Source organism: Pocillopora verrucosa, chromosome 4 (genome assembly GCF_036669915.1).
Source record: "Pocillopora verrucosa isolate sample1 chromosome 4, ASM3666991v2, whole genome shotgun sequence".
NCBI lineage: Eukaryota > Metazoa > Cnidaria > Anthozoa > Scleractinia > Pocilloporidae > Pocillopora > Pocillopora verrucosa.
The window spans coordinates 8,664,496-8,681,807 of NC_089315.1; the positions used below are offsets into that span (position 1 = coordinate 8,664,496).

The 17,312-nt window shown below is 39.8% G+C and overlaps 3 protein-coding genes across 3 annotated transcripts; all 3 read right to left on the reverse strand.

Moving 5' to 3' along the window:
* Window positions 1-350: 350 nt before the first annotated feature.
* LOC131795613 (monocarboxylate transporter 13-like) lies at window positions 351-8,716 on the reverse strand. Its single transcript, XM_066165275.1, has 5 exons — window positions 8,536-8,716; window positions 6,683-6,955; window positions 5,770-6,356; window positions 4,977-5,343; window positions 351-547 (listed from the first exon to the last, which is right to left on the reverse strand). The coding sequence occupies exons 1-5, from the start codon at window positions 8,714-8,716 to the stop codon at window positions 351-353; spliced, it is 1,605 nt and encodes a 534-aa protein (XP_066021372.1).
* Window positions 2,399-3,233, reverse strand: LOC131795612 (uncharacterized). Its single transcript, XM_066164765.1, has 2 exons — window positions 3,196-3,233; window positions 2,399-3,041 (listed from the first exon to the last, which is right to left on the reverse strand). The coding sequence occupies exons 1-2, from the start codon at window positions 3,231-3,233 to the stop codon at window positions 2,399-2,401; spliced, it is 681 nt and encodes a 226-aa protein (XP_066020862.1).
* A 2,428-nt stretch (window positions 8,717-11,144) lies between the features above and the next one.
* LOC131795709 (monocarboxylate transporter 13-like) lies at window positions 11,145-16,949 on the reverse strand. The gene is made up of 5 exons (XM_059113319.2): window positions 16,892-16,949; window positions 15,750-15,994; window positions 14,142-14,728; window positions 11,802-12,168; window positions 11,145-11,409 (listed from the first exon to the last, which is right to left on the reverse strand). The coding sequence occupies exons 2-5, from the start codon at window positions 15,970-15,972 to the stop codon at window positions 11,213-11,215; spliced, it is 1,374 nt and encodes a 457-aa protein (XP_058969302.2). The 5' UTR covers window positions 15,973-15,994; window positions 16,892-16,949; the 3' UTR covers window positions 11,145-11,212.
* Window positions 16,950-17,312: the final 363 nt, after the last annotated feature.

Sequence of the window (17,312 nt, forward strand, 5' to 3'; positions counted from 1 at the left end):
CTCGAAATCATGTTATTGCCTATACCAAATTGTGACAGTTTGATACTGAAATTGTTCTGTCGATATCAAATTCACGAAAGGGACGGTTAAAAAAAAAAGAACTCGTTGCCTGGGGTTAGGGAAGAGGATTAAGAAACCTCTATGGGGGGTATGGGACTATGTTCCTCCGGAAAATGTATTTGAGGGGCGGCATAATACCGCCAGGCCCCTGGGGTTTTCCATCGACCCGCACAGGATTTGCGAAACTGCTCACGCAAATGAAAATAAGTAAAATCGAATTTGAAAATGCGTTCCCATCTACATTAGATTTTTTGCCTATAACGTTATCAAAATAGTTTATGCAGATATAATTACAAAACAGTTTCCCTTTCTGTTACCAGCAAGACAGTTAAAGAAGAATCCTTTTGGCCAGTCAGGATTCTTCTCTCCGAGAATTCGATTCTCCTCACGCAAATGGATGTCAGTAATATAAAGACTTCAACAACTTCGATTCCACCTGCATATGAGAAAGCTGAAGGATATGAGTTTGTTTTGTCAGCCGCCAAAACTGGAGATATGATATGAAGAAGAAAAAATTCATATTTTTGCCACGTTCCTTACTTCATTTAGCAATATTTTTTTCACGTTCATTCATTTGTCGTCTCTTTCTTTCCTTTTTATTTTCTTAATATTTCTCTCTTTTCTGTTCTAATTTTCCCTTTTTATACGAACGTTTTACACTTATCTCCGATGGATGCACCAAACAAAAATATAGAATAGGTTCACCTTTGGAAAGAGCCAAAACCCTGAGCCCTTTGTCTCTGTGTGAGAACTTGCAAGCAAGAAAGGTTTAATCAAATGGCTATGCGAACAGTAATGTATATAATTAGGTATATCCAGGGCGTTAAGCGCGTAAGATCCGCATGATAATTGTCAAATAAACCCATATTTGATGGAAACGAGTGCCCTCGACTCGTTGTGAAACGTGAGTGAGTCTTGAATCCTACGCGGAATTGCGTATCTGAGTGTGGATTTCCTTAGCTGATAAATGTAGCAATTTTTGTAACCTCAAGTCAGATTGGTATATAATAGATAGATCGTAGAACGGAACATATAATACTGCATTGTCGATAATGAAGTCACTATCACTGAACCAGCGTATGCGGAGTTCTCAGTAACTTAGTGGGAAATTCTGCGAAACCCACGCGCAGAAAGCGGGACCACTGAAATAAAACTAAGAATAACCTTTCAAGTAAAAGTTATCCAGATTTGTCTCGCGAAATCAATGTTAGTAGTGTTTTTGAGCAAGTGTTAGTACTTTACGTGGTCAGTTATGGCATAAATGGCGTTTTTAAGGTCCTTTATCTGTGGAACCTGTATTAAGTGGTCACTCCGCCACTCCCCGAGATTGACCGCTTAGTACAAGTGCGACTGTAGCTATTTCCGATTTAGCATGTACCCATATCCAGCCTTTACCAGCCTCTTGGTGAGCGAATAAGACAGATAATTAGACATGTGAGGGCGGGCGCAAAAGATCGCAGTGGCTGTCGTTCGATCCTTGCATTTTAGTCTTCTTCAACACCAGCCTGGGAGAGGGGGGGTGTTTAGAGGATTTTGGGTGGAGTCGTATGGTTTCATAGGGAACAGGGAGGGGGATCGGACGAGACAAAAATCCCCCAACCTCCCCCCTCCCCCCAACGATGATAATGACCAGTCCCTCAATCATCTCGTTATGTAAGAGCCGTAAAACCGTAAATAATTGGTATCCCCCTTGATTAAGGTACTTCGTTCCTTTAAAGGACAGGAAAAGTAGGAAATAATTCTCGCAGCGGTGTTTCCTCGATTACGTGCAAGCTGAATTCCAGTATTGCAGAAGTGAATCTTTTACGGTTACGGTTTTTAAGCATTGCCTATTAAGGACCTTAAGATCCGAGGACGGCGGATGTCTACGTCGGCTGTCATGACCGAGGGGGACTGGGAAGAGGTTGTCGTCGCAAGGCGCGAAAAATCCTTAAGAGACCAAGTGAGTCGAAGGCCCGGGCGGCATTGTTTACATATTTTCGATTTTTATCACAAAGTACTTCAGTCATGGCTTCCTTTAGAGAGATTCGTAGCATTCTTCTGCAAAGTTTTGATGATGGCGACAGCAGAAATTCTTACCGTTAATGATAAACGCCTAAACGAAATAAACAGCCTCAAAGATTTTCGTAATAATTAAAATCCTGACAGGGTTAGGCATTGTGAAAGGTATAGCTTATTTTTCTTCAGTTGTAAAAAATGCAAAATGAAGTTGTTCTATAGCTACTCGTCAGAGGACGAGTTCCTTATTCTTTATGACGTTAACACATCCAAAAACCCCGATTTTCCTAATGAAAATTATGGGAAATTTGACCTTAATGATATGGATGACAGTGCGTGTTTATCCGAGTTTCGTTTTCGTAAGAGTGACCAGCATCAAATCCTGATGTTGCTTTTTGGACTGCTCCTCCTTCTTACTTTCAGCCTCTGGCCGCTGCTTCTGTAGCTGCATTTCTTCCATTTTCCATTTCTGCATGAGGTCGTTCTTTTCACGCAAATATGCCACCGTGTCACTACCACTTCTTCGACGTTTTGCTCTTGATGCTGTTTCATTCTCTACCTCATCTTTCCTTTGTCTTTTCTGTGTCCCGCCAAGGTTCTCTAGAACTCGGTATCTCATTTCCGCTGCTTTGGCATTATCGACTTTCTTTTCGTCATTTTGCGCTGTTTCTTCAACCACAGTTTCTTTTTCTACTATCTCCTCAAGTGCTTTTTCAACGTCACTCAAATCGGTATCTATTCCACTTGCCTTTTCTTCATCTCGCATCTTTGCTCTAAATTTGTCGCTCAAAAGCGTATATCGTTGTCTGACAGATCGCTTCGTCACTCTGAACTGAGGATGTTGAAGGCTGTTCAGATTGTTCGCTATTTTATCCCAAATTTGGCCCCTTACAATGCTTCCTTTCTTTGCCTTGAATGGTTCAAGAACGAGAATCTTCTGACAAATAATATTGTTATGTTGTTCAGTCCACTCCGTGTTGGTTCTAAACATAAAAATAAAATGTTAACGCTTATTTTCTTTTTGTTTGTGTTGCACGTTGTTTGTTATTATCATTATCATTTACCTAGCGTAATTCGTGTTGAGTTTCACGACATTCATTGTTAAAAACGTGAAAAAAAGAGAATAAGAAAACTTACTGAGCAATCTTCTTGGCACTCGTGTCGGCTGCAGCCATGACCTGTTTAGTGGAGAAGAAAAAAAACATGTTTTTTCTCGAAAATCAGGTCCCAGAAGAGTAGGCAAACGAATTAAAAATATTATTGACTCCATAATATTCGAATATTCGCAGAATATTCGAAAATTGTAAAAAATAGTTTATAAAAACACTGTAATCAACTCACGTTTTGTACGTAACGGCAAACTAGTTGTTTTGACGTCGCAGACAACACTGCAGCTACGGCGGGAATTTACGGGGAACGGCTACCGGTAGTAGGTAAACACGCATTCAAACTTTCGCCCGCCGTCGTTGACATCCACCATCCTCGGATCTTAAGGTCCCTATTGTCTCGACTTAGGACAGAACCACCTGCATCAGTCCGACTTTTACCCAAGGGAGAGATTTTAACCAATAGAATAGGAATTGGCGAGATTAGATTAATTTCAGCCTTTGTGTCCCCATAGGTGTGTAGACTAAGAGGGTTGTCATGATATCCCCTTGTCGGGTCAAAAGCCATATTCATTTAATCTCCTGCATTTTACGCAAAATTTTATTTTATTTCATTTTCTTTCATTCAAAACCACCTGCCAAACCCCTGCCGACGGGTGCCTGCCTAACAGAAGCCTTGTGACAACAGTAGTCACACGCACCCAAGAGAGCGCCGACCCAAGGATTCTTCCACACACGAATACGACTCACTATCGTGCACCTGAAGTTAAAGTGCCCTTACAGTTGTAGATGAGCTAACTTCACTGACTACAGATCCTGGAAAATAGATTTCCATGAGACCCATAAAACTCGCTGAGATAGAGGGTAAGTTGCATAAAAAGGTTGGAGATATTTTTCTAACGCTAAGAATAAACTGGTTTAAAGCTTAAAAAATAATAAGCCGTGAATGTTTCACTGACTCTCTAAACATGCAGGCTAGAAATGCGTTCTTATGTGTACATACATTTTTCGCTTTTATGTTATCAAAACAGTTGTACACACTGATATATTTACAAAACAGTTTCCTTTTCTGTTACCAGCAGGACAACTGGTCAAGAATCTCCTTAACCAATTAGGATTTTGCTTCGCGAGAATTTGACCCTCCTCGCGCAAATGAATATTAGTAAAATGAATACTCCAACAGCCTCTATTCCACTTGCAAACAAGAAAGCTATGGGATATGACCTGGTCTTGTCAGCCACCAAACCTGAAAATATGATATAGAAGAAACCAATAGTGCAGTGTTAAGTCAAGGCTGAGGCAATGAGTATTAGCTTTACTTAGCCCATCTATTTTTCCGCGACTACAGCAAAGCTTTTTCTGTCCCTATACTGTTCTGAAACGAGTGAGAAGTGGTTACGGGGAGAAGATAAAATTCTAATTAACCTGTAATCATACCTGTTGACGAAGCCTCTATTCTATAAGTGAAAAGACGAGTTTGTCAGTAACGCTAGCGAAGTAGACATGGGTGAGGAGCTGTTTTCCCATTCTAGTCCATGTAACCCTTGCCCACGAAGATTTCAGTACCGTCGTCCAGTTTTCTCATCGAAAAAAAAGAAGGCAAAACATTAATTTACGAAGGACTTTGTTTTTTCCACGATCAGATTTCATAAAAACGACAAATTCTTTTACATTTTCCTTCGTTCCTAATAATTCAATCACTATTCTGCGTGGACATTCTTTCATTTACTCTATCTTTCCTTCTATCTTAATTATTATTTTTTTACTCTTTTCTTATCCATTTTCGTTTTTGTAAGAATATTTTCCACAAACCTCCGATGGGTGCACCAAACAAAATTGCCGAAGTAAGGCACAATTGGTAAAAGCCAAACCCCTGCGCTCTTTGTTTCTGTGTGAGAACTTGCAAACAAGAAAGATTTACTCCAATAGTTATCAAACCATCAACGAGGCCATATGAAATAGAAAAAAAGAGAAGCCACGTCCAGTTGATTGCCAAGGGCAGCAAAACAGAAGTCACTATTGCGCCGCACATACCGAATGCAAGTACCACACTTTGCGAACCGATGACGTCACACAGCTTAGAGCCCAGTATTCTTGTAAGTAGAGATGTGATTCCAATGCAGGAATAAAGCCAAGCCACTAAATCAGTGTCGACACCGAGTTCCTCAGAGTACCGAGCCTAGAAAATACGACACAGTTTAGTAACCATATGTGTAAAATTATCTACAACCTTGAGGTTAATATTTCTCCCAGTCTTTCTTTCCAAGATTTTTCATCCCTGAAAGTATAACTTAATCAATGAATTGCTTCTATTTTTCTTTCCTTAGTCTTTGTTTCCTTTTTTGGGTTGTTTACTTTTTTTTTCGGTTAATTTATTTTATTTTTTTTATTCCTGTTCTACTCCAGTGACGAGACGCCTCAATTAAAGGGGACACTTGTGCTCTACAGATGCCTATTTGGTCCCGACTGAAAATATCCTCACTGATCTTGCCTATAGTTGGGACAGGTGTCCCTTGAAAGCTAAATATATCTGAAGCCATTATTGGGAATTTTAGTATTAAGCTCCCGTATGTATAACATAAAAAATCAGCACTAAGTTACTTACTAAATGGACGATGGGGATAGTATGGCCAATAAAGACGAAAAAGCTTGAAATGGCAAGTACTACAAATGTAATATTTCTCCACATAGACAGATCCAGAATTTTACTTGTTTCCTTCGTTTTGGATGATTTAGTTTCTTCAACACTTTCTCCGGCTTCTTCACAGGCCACATTGGGGTCCAGCGTCCAACCCATGACGAAAATTACCAAAGTGCAACCGCTCATGCCTCTGAAAGCGCCCCTCCAACCATATGCATCTATGAGTGCCTGACATACGGGGCTCATAACAACTAATGAAGCCCCCGTACTCATTGTTATTAAGCCTGTGGCAAGCGAACGATGTTTGATGAAACATCGTGGGACAATCTCGAAGATTGAGATGTAAATAAGGCTTGAACCAAATCCAAATATTCCTCCGTAGGTGAGAAGCATAAGATAAAGATTGGGGACTAGCGACGTCAATAAGAGTCCGGTTGCGCTCATCAGTGATCCACATACAACCACTGCACGTGCGCCAAAACGGTCTGTCAGTCTTCCAGCGATAGGACCAAAGAGACCAGAGGATGCCATGGCAAAAGAACCCATCCATGCTGAAGGACGAAAGAGATATCTTTGAAAATATTCGTATACTACCACATTCTACATCAATCTGACTTAATACTTTGCGTTACTGAACTTGAATCTTGAAGTTTCGTCGCTTGGAAAAAAGTTGTCAGCTTAGAAGAAAATCACTTAAAATTAGATTACTATAAAGTGACTATATTTGTGCATGTTACCAGTTTAAAGATTCTTCAAGATCTAAATCTGCGCGTGACAAGCGGCGGAAACAGGGAGATCTGAAAGACCTTTACACCGTTTGTTGATTTACTGCTTTTTCGATGGTTAACAATAAAAAAATTCATACATTCCTACTCACCAGTATCAGATTTTCCTTCTTTAAAGTCATCAAGAAGAAAAGGAAATATTACTCCAAAACAATAGGCGCATCCTAAAACTATGATATTGGAAGCTGCTCCGACTGCACACACAACCCAAGCCCACTTTGTATCCGGCTGACGAAGTTTTCCCTCTTTGAACGTTTGGGTTTCATCGCCATTCTCGATTGATTGGGACACTGCCTTATTTTCCATTGTAATATCAACAGAGATCATTGACATTAAACAAGCGTCAAGCAAGGTGACAGGCTTAACTGAAAAGAGTACGGAGAAGTTCAGTAAAAACTGAGAAATTTTCTCACTTTGTTCTCATGCAAAGAATTAAGGCCGTCCTTTGATATGTCACGCAACACTTGACTTAACAGGAAGCATTACGTGACATTAAAGAAAATGGCCCAAAAGGAGAATTCTTACTCTCGTTTCAGCTCTGTGGTAGGAAGATGAGAGATCCTGGGAATGAGGGTGTGTGACTCTGATTAACTTTTACAGCTACATCTTCTAAAATGTTTTACAGGTGCTTCCTATCCTGAGGGTAATATTTTCAGATTAAGAACCAAAGATTTTATCCGAGTTTACGATCTAATCTGCGATTCAGTCGACTTACAGGAGAAGCCTCCGAACAAACCGACAACGCTGGCACCGATCGGACGAATCTCCTAATCTACGACTAAGTTTAGTAGAGGAATCCTTCTCCAAAATTGGCTACATAAAATTTATCCACAGCCACTTTACACATGCTTTAGAACGAGGCATTAATGCATACAAATTTACACAAACTTTCGTGGCATACGCGTTACATCGAGGAATATTCACAACTTCCGAAGCATGGAAAGCATTCTATAATTGGAGATTCGAAGGGATTGCATATCAAAATACTTTTATAGCTATTTGCGATTCAGCATTTACCAACATGCAACAGACCGGGACTGACTTTCTTTTTATTTCACTAAATAATTTTGTCACATGTGTTTCCAGGAGCCTGGCGCACTACCTTAAATTGGTATCATACTTTACTCTTATATGTTATGCTCTTGACATGTTTGAGGGACATTAAATCATGAAATAATTCTCGCAGCGATGTTTTCCGACTTCTGTACAAGTTGAAATAATAGGCTTTATTTTGCAACGTGAGGAACATTTTTTGCGCCGATCATGGTATTGCTGTCCAGCCCCCTCTCTTGTCCATTCCCAAAGCTCATATGAAGCATTTCAAAGCCATAATTTTCCGGCTTCAGTTCGAGACGTTCATCTCCTGTTCACTCATAAAACATTACAACTGAAGGCAAAAAAAGTCATAAAAAGGTTTGAAATTATTTGAGGGGGTTTCGGCCAGGATAAGTTGATTACGTAATGTTTTCAAAAATGATTTGTCTGGGTTTTCGGCTAGGACAGGTTGATTACGTAATGTTTTTAAAGTAAGACCGGATGTACAACTCTGATGTACAACCCAACTGGAGTACCTGCTTTTCGAAGCTGATCTTGAGATGAAACCTTTCTTGTATACGTACCTCGTGCAAAACTGGGGTGGTTAGATTCTTTCAAGCAGACTCCCTCGAGAACTTACTCGCGTGGTGTTCAGTCAAAAGAACAGGGTGCTGCTTTATGGTTTGTAAACATTATGTATTGTTTAGGCTTGGGACAGAACTCATCTGCATCGCAAATGCAGTCCACCTTTTATTCAACAAATATTTTAAACAATGTAAAGGGAATTAGCGAGATTTCAGGCTTAGTTTGGGTATCCCAGGTTTGCCTGCAGACGGAGGGGTTGTTACGTAAGTATCACTAACTAGTACACAACATTTTCCCTAGTGTACTAGCTCATTGCTTACATTACCATCTTCTCGGGCGGCATAAAATGACACCAAAACTCTAACGTCTTTTACCGTTTCAGCCGTTTGGGTCGACATTCTTTCAGATCTTTCATTCGATGGATTCGAACACTTTCTGGTCTTTCTGGATACGATCTGAAGCGCTACCACGACCAGGCGGTATACAATAATAACACTAAAGGTCATGGTCCATGTGCAATTGTTAACTATATCAACTTATGCCTATTGTGTTACCATTGTTTGGACCTACTACGAAGATCAAAGACATCAAAGGTCAAGCAAAGATCAGCAAAGGACGGAAAAGACCAGAAAACAGTGTCACGGCTGCCAAGGTTTATTGATCTTTGTTGAGAACTCTGCAATACCTTACGTTCAAATCCCGTACGGCCCAGAACTTTTTTCAGGCCTTATTTTCACAACTAGTTCACCAGTATTCATAATTGCGAGGATCGCTTCTATATTTGTTTCTTCAAAGCAGTGCACACACACGATTTTCATATATTTACAGTCATGTATCTTCAGTTCTGATCTATACAAAGTGCAAAGTTGAATTTAAATGTATAACAAAATGCTAATTGGACAAATAAACAATAGAAACAGAACAATGAATGCAATTACAAGGAAAGTTTCAAATTAACATGATAAAGTTGATGATCAAGTAGATCTTGTTTTAGTGTTAATGAACCAGGATAATACAATAGGCCAATAAGGAACATGATTAGGTGCATATATTACGTAAGGCATGTTACGTACTACATGTCCCAAAGCGGTACTTTAAATAGCCAAGTTGCATACATGTTTGTCAATTGTAGCTTTAAGATTTGGTCGTGAATATTAAAGTTTTGGTCAGCCGCTTTAAATCCACAGTGTAGTGATGTTATTCCGCGCTTGGATACAACAGATCTCTTGTTAAATCTAGCTGCTGGAGGTGTGTCGCCTTTTTCAATGCAAACATCATGCAAAACTACACTCGCAAGAGTTGTTGTCTTCACTCGAGTCGGTCCACCCTCATTCATCCTTAAAAGAACACTCCACCGTCCTTTCAGTTGTCCATAGGTGCCTTCTGTGACCATCCTAGTTCGACTTAACCAGTAATTGAAGTATCTGTGTTTCTCTGTTAATACTGCATTTCTGTGGGGTTTTAGGAGCTACGGCTGGAACGGAAAAGCGGAATCCCCGAGATAAGTGGACGCACAATCACATCAGCTATCTTAAGTCCAATATCTGGGAGAAAATTCTGTTCTTTTAACTTTTCCCAGATATCGTAGCCTGAAGATGATGGCATCATGAGAGTTAGCCGGAAAGCCGCAGCTGCCCCAAAAAAACCTATATCTTAAATCTACCATGGCCATCAACACCACTGAATAACAGTTTTTAAAATTATGGTATTCTTTACACGAGGCGGCTCCTCCTGGTGGGCATTTAATCAGAATGTGGCAACCATCAATTGCAATCCTACAGAAAGGAAACTGCCACCTGTCATTCATTTCCTTCATCTAATCTTTAAGTCCTGCTCGATAGGTGGCATGTGCTTTATAACACATTTTTGTCAAATGCAATCAACGATTAGTTCACAAACCTGAGTCACAATCTCGCGTACAGCTGAAATACCCAGTCAGTATTTTCGCTCTAGTGTAATGATAGTCCAGACTATCGTCTGGAAAGAGGGGACGTCTGCCATTCAGGGGATATTGGGTCTTCATTTTTTTATTGTCTGGCGTTCCAAGTCATTTCAGATTCGACTCAGAATGAAATTAAAAGAATCCTTCGAAATCCTGAAATTTTTCTTAAATCTTTCATGGATATACATGTTCCATACTATCTCCCGATAGGTTTTGTTTCTCGCCAAATGTCGGCAAGGTCGTTGATAAACTCTATCGGTAGCCATAGATTGCTTACGTGTGAGCAATAAAAGCTCAACCGAAGGAAATAAAAGAATCATCCGCTTCCTTCGTAATGCAACATACATGAGGGCACTTTCTGAAGACATCCTTATGCGCTGGTTTCCCTGAAAAAGCGTCCTAATGAAAGCTATCCTTTCTTTCAACCTACCATCTTGAAAGTTGAATTTTGGCGCGAAAATTATTATCACCCCCAGTCCCTTGCGTATGTGCTATTAGGTGCAACACACGATACGCCAATGTCACCAATGTCGCTCCACAGTCGAGCCTGATTAAATTAGGTTCGGCGCATGAGTGGAGCGGCTTTTGAACAAGGCCTTAGTCTTGTAAACCACCGTCACGCGGCTTGTTAAATAAAAAAATCACGCATCACATTGAGATGTCCGGTCCCGCGTCACGCGGATATTAATTTGGGTTCAATCACGTGTCACCCTGCAAATTTTGGGTCTAAGGCCTCATCCGTATAAATGAAACACATACTCCTCGAAACATTTTCGGCTGCAGAAGGAATGCAACTCAATTAATCTTCTGTTGTAGCGTAGTTGGTTTATCAGCCCTTTTTGTTGGAAGCACCTTGTTTCTTTTATGTTACCCAAATTTTATTTTAATTTCATTAAATTCAACCACCAATTAATTTCTGTAGAAAGACTAAATGAAAATTGTAGCTACAGAATTGGTTGTAAACAAAAATAATTTTGAATGATTTCCTAAAGATTACGTTCATAGTGAGTACACTGAACACGCACAAGTGTAATGGAAATAGTTGTACGTATTAATATAATTATAAGACAGTTTCCTTTTCTATCACTAGCAGCACAGTTGAAGATGAGTTCTCTGAGTCAGTCTGGATTTTCGTCTGCGAGAATTCGACTCTCCTCACACAAATAAATATAAGCAAAATCAAGACTCCTACAGCCTCGATTCCACCTGCACACAAGAAAGCAGTAGGATACGAGTTGGTCTTGTCAGCCACTAAACCTGGAAATACAATCAAGAGAATAAATAGTCTATTAAGAACATTTAGAATCGGTCGTTTTAATGTTCCTGAGGGGCTTATTTCTGTGTGCATTTTAAAACAAACTAAAGCAGACGTTTTCAAAAACAACAAGATTTAGAACTGCAATACCTTCGTTCGCTCGTTTGTACCTTCGTTCGCTCGTTTTAACTTCGTTCGCTCGTTTGTTCGTCGGTTCATAAGTTCGTTTGTTTGTGAATTCGTTCCTTCATTCATTTCTTTCTTTCTTCATTCATTCTTTCAGTTAACGTCATTTCCTTCTTTTCTTTATTTTTCTCTTCTTTATTTCATTCATTTTTTTCATTCTCAGATTTTTTGCCCTAACAACTTACACATTCGAATTTTTTAGACTTACCTCCAATTGGTGCACCAAACAAAAGCGCCGTACAAACACACAATTGATAAAAGCCAAATCCCTGAGCTTTCTGTCTCTGAGTCAGAATTTGTAAGGATGAAAAAACTGCTCCAACGGCTATCAGACCATCAGCAAGGCCATAGACTATAGAAAAACAAAGTAGCCACGTCCAGTTAGTAGCTAGGGGTAACAAAACAGAATCAGCCACCGCACCAACTGTTCCAAATACGAGCAGCACTCTATGAGGGCCGATGATGTCACAAAGCTTGGACCCCAGTATTCTGGTTAGAAGAGATGAGAGTCCAATGCAGGAGTAAAGCCATGTCATTAAATTTTTGGTGACACCGAGATCCTCACTGTACCTGCCCTAAGAAATTCAAAGAAATAGTTAAGCAGTCGTTAGGTGGTGGTGTAAGACTATTTTTTCTAGATAATTTCCCTGGCTTAACAGCAATGGAATCTTTCTACCGGGGCAATCAAATTATGCAGGCTCATACTGTGTCATTAGGCCTGTCCCGATTGTTTCCGGCAACTTTTAGCTCTTGGAGCAATTTTTGCGGTTCTAGTAACTTCGAGCAATTTTTGCCTTTCTAAATAATTCTTGGGTAAATTATTGCTTTAAAGGGCATATCAAGCTTGAAAAAGTCAACAATTTCATGAAAAACTAACCGATAACCTGTCACTTGTCGACGTTTCGCAAGCCTTTTGCGATCAGTATCTAATATTATAACTGATATTTGGCTAAATTGACGTTCGACAAGACGTCAAGTGAACCTTTTGATTTGTTCCTTTAGTATTAAGTATCTTTAAATTTCTCCCATATTTGCGAGCGACTCTTTAATGGAAAATTTCAAGCTATTTTTCTTCACAGATGTTTAGCAATTATTGTGTACAACCAAAAAATTTCAACTGTACGCGAGGTTGTGACTAATTAAAGTTTATATAAAAATATCAAGAAATTTAGGTAGCAACTTTTTAAATTCAGGTAACAACTTTTTGGCATTCAAGTGAGCAACTTTCCAGCATTTTACGAGTACAATCGGTACAGGCCTAACGTCATTAAAGAAGATCCATAGTTCAGACTGATTTTGTTTTAGAGATACTGTTAAACGATAAAAATACAACTATGTTAATCTGAAATATCGTAAGAGTTTCCTTATATTGGTGTTGGGGAAAGGAATGGAAATATCATATTACTTTAAACCATTCCTGCAAAAATATTATAAAAAGGCAGGTTGATTACTTCTTATTCCTTTTGGAAGTCTTATCTTAAAGGTAGAGTTTGGTCACGTTTTCCACGTCATGATCGTGAAGTTGACATGGAAACAGTTGTTCAGTTTCTACGGTAAGGTATGCGCCTTCGAGTCATTTGCGCAGTTACAAAATCAATTCCTACATTAAATTTCTTATTCTTACAGTTGAGATCGGCCAGAACAGAAACGAGATTGGTAATATAAAAATCATAACTAACCTATTGACAGAATATTATTCACATCTGAAGGGGTATCTTAAGAGAAAATTGCCTTAGAAGACCGTTACATAGCAACATCATGATTAGAAAAGTTGGAGAAGAGGGGGCGTTCACAAGTACCGCCCCCAAGTTGCTACGTGCTAGTCATAATAACTATCTAATTGCGAAACATGAAGGGTATTACATGTTTTAGACCTTTAAGAACGAGAGGTGTCGAACGTGACCTTTTACCAGAGAGATTCACTCTTCTTGGATTAACAAATTAACTTAATTAATAACATAGCTTTCCCAAGACACTATCACGAGTTCTAATTACCGTAGAAACTGAACAACTGTTACCATGTCAACTTCGCAATCATAACGAGGAAAACGTGACCAAACTCTACCTTTAAGATAAGACTCCCAAAAGGAATAAGAAGTAATCAACCTGCCTTTTTATAATATTTTTGCAGGAATAGTTTAAAATAATATGATATTTCCATTCCTTTCCCCAACACCAAAATAAGGAAACTCTTACGATATTTCAGATTAAATATAGTTGTATTTTTATCGTTTAACAATACGCATTTACCCTCATCAATGGAACACCTGTTTTCGAGAAACACTAATTTTGGTTCCGAAGGAATCCCATTAACGTTTCCACAACCTCGTTGCCAGCCCTTTTCCCCCTTGTTTGACTGCCCTCAAGCGAGGGAAAAAAGAGCCTGGAGACGAAGTTGACGTCTTCACGGTGTTGCTATGTGTCCAGAGCTCTGAAGCAAGCAAGCACTGCTAAAGCGCAAATGAAAAAAAGTTTAGGCCTGTCTCGGCCCCCTATTGCAGCTACCGAACGATTTCGATAAAACAAGAATAATCTGTGAACTACTTACGAAATGTACGGTAGGGATGGTATGGCCGATAAAGACAAAAAAACTCGTGACACAAAGCACTACAAATGTAACATTTCCCCACATCGAAAAATCCAGAATTCTACATGTTTGCCGCGATTTGAATGGTTGAGTTTCCTCGACTGCTACTTCGGCTTCTTCATTGGCAACGTTGGGATCCAGAGTCCAAGCAATAAAAAAAATTATGGAAACAAAACAACCCATGCCTCTAAATGCACCCCTCCAACCGAAGAGATCAACAAGTGCTTGACACATAGGACTCATGACAACTAATGAAGCCCCCGTACTCATTGTTATTAGGCCTGTAGCTAGCGATCGATGTTTGATGAAATATCGAGGGACGATCTCGAAGATTGAGATGTAAATAAGGCTTGAACCAAATCCAGACATTCCACCGTACGTAAGAAGCATTAGATAAAGATTGGGAACTAGTGAGGTCAGCATGAGTCCAGCTGCGCTCATAAGTGATCCACAAATAACCACTACACGTGCGCCAAAACAATCTGTCAGTCTTCCAGCAACAGGACCGAAGAGGCCAGTGGCTGCAATGGCTAATGATCCTACCCATGCTGAAATAAAATATGTTTTATGCACTGGACCACCACGTGAAATGCACGAGGGAAGAATTTAACTTTTCATAATCAGGCTGCCTTTGTCAATTCATTCCCTCGGCCACAAACAAGCAAGTTTTGGCTTTTTATCTTCTTGGGAAATTTGTGAATGCTCTCAAGAGGGCCTCGTTGCATGGGGATGGTTCATGGACGGGGATGGTTAATTTTTTTCCATGGTGAAAAGGAAAAATGTTTACGGTTAACTCTCTTTTACGACTAACGGTTAAAATTTTTCGTTTGCAGTTTTACAGCTAACGGTCAACCTTACTGAGACCCTCTCAAAAAATTGATATGCTTACTTAACAATTTTTTTTCTGCGTTTGGCTTATCAAACGCCTGAATTACATCGATTACCGTAAAAAAAAGTCCACCCCTCTGTGAGTTTGAAGATTTCAACCTTTAGGAGGGGATTTCAGGGCAAACTCAGGAGGACCCAAAAGGCAGGTCACCACACCTTAATGAATGTTGTATAGAGCGTATGTTTCTTCCGATAAAAACTTACAATATTTAAACCTTTTAAGTACATGACGGTCCAGGAAGGGGGGGGGAGGGAGGAGAGAAGAGGAGCTCATCAGTAACTCGAAGCTCCGACGGAGGAGCCTATCAAAGTGCATGTGGAGAGCGCATGAGAGACCCAGTTCTCACCGGAGCGTTTTATGGTTTTATACTCAGTCCTAAACTCGAAGCGCATCAACTATGTATCCACCCTTCGCGGTTCCCAATTTTAACCATAAACTCAGGATTCAATATCAGCCTTGTTGAGCTCAATGAGCTTCGTTCATAAGGAACAGCTTTCTCCTAGCTCACTGTATCAAATAGGGCCTCTTTTTCAATTTTAGTGGTTCACCCTTCGCTAGGTCGTGGCGTGGGGGAAGGGGGGGGGGGGGCCTCCAGCTCCGGGCGCTTTTTCCCTTTGTACGACTCAGTCAATGTGTATCAGAGAAAAAGTGCTTATGAAAGCTGATCCTATACTACTCACCGGTATTTGATTTTCCTTCGTTAAACTCGTCGAGGAGAAAAGGAAATATAATACCAAAGCAGTACGAACACCCTAAAACGATGATCAAAGAAACCACTCCAACTACACACACAATCCAAGACCAGTATGTATCTGGTTGACGTGATTTTCTTTCATTCTCCGTCCTTGTTTCTTTCACAGTCTCTTTGACACGAAAGCCGGAGACTGAGGCTTCTACTTTCATTCGTATAGTATCTGTCTGGAAGCTGTGTATGAAATAAATGTTTCCATTTAATTGATTGAGCGTGTATTGAAAGGAGAATTAATTAATATCAATTGCAGACTATGTGCTGTAATAATTTAGGTTCAATCCAGGTGATTCAATTCGTCCATGTTCGTTCTCCAGTAATCATTGAGAATGCAGGTGCGCCTTAAGTATCCCAATATTACTCAGAAATGTCTTTTCAACCGGTTCGAAAACCTTTGGTAAATTCAAGAACACCTACAGCCCCTTTAAGCAGATTGGGGACAAGGTGGAAGAACAAAAAAGGCCACGTACGAATGTGTTACTTTTCCCCAGTCTTACTCTGTTACTCATCACGTCCGTAATTAGAGACGCGCGTGGACACGTCTATGAACTGAAATGTACTAAACTTGATTTACAGCATTATCCAAGTTAATAATCCGGCATCGATTCGGTAATAATTAATATCACAGCTTAGTTAAAGCTTGGCAACGGCAGCCGCAGCATTGTGAAAACGAAACTTGAAATATAGTTTATTTTATTTATGTTTTTAAAGGTGCTTGTGTCAATAGGCGCGGCGTCTATCTTCGCGTTTTTACCAGTTGGCGAGTGCTTTTGTCGAAGTTACAAATCGACGTTTTAACGTTGGAACTCGCGTAGTCAGCTGGAGAGCCCAGGACACACTTGCTGCCGAATCTTTTTTGAAACAATCCTAACTGCCTTAAATGAGGCGGAGAAATCTCTTAAGGCTAAAAAGTTAACACGATAAAGAATTCCCAACCCTGTTGAGTTAATCACATAGCTATTGGAGGTATTGATGGCAAAAATCATTGAGACGCATGCCTTGGTAGTGCTGTTTTAAGTTTAAACCACCAACGGCTTTTACTTAATTTCCAAATGATAATTCTGTTTAATGTACCTGTTTAAGGGTGTTCCAGTGGTCAATGAATGGAAAGCATTGTGTTCTTGTCACTTAAGCACCTGGTGTTTTTATGTAAATAAACGAATGTTATCGGTTAATTTGCCCCAAGTTTTTTTTAGGTAAAGTTTTCGGTAATGACAAGGAACTCGGTATTACTTCATTACTTGCCTCTGCATCTAAACTTGCAAGCTCCAAGCATTTATATCACCAATGAGGAGCTTTAGTTCCGACTTCAAGATGCCGACAACTGCCAGGAATTAAGATGTTTTTCCTTGGAGCTGACTGAAGATCTCCTGAATGCAACGTTTAGTTTGAATGCGAAAAACGAGAGCAAAATTTTGAAACCCTGCGTTCCTCTAAGCAGATATCTGGTTTGGCATACTTGGTAGGCTTATTCGGAATAAGATTACTTGTTAGC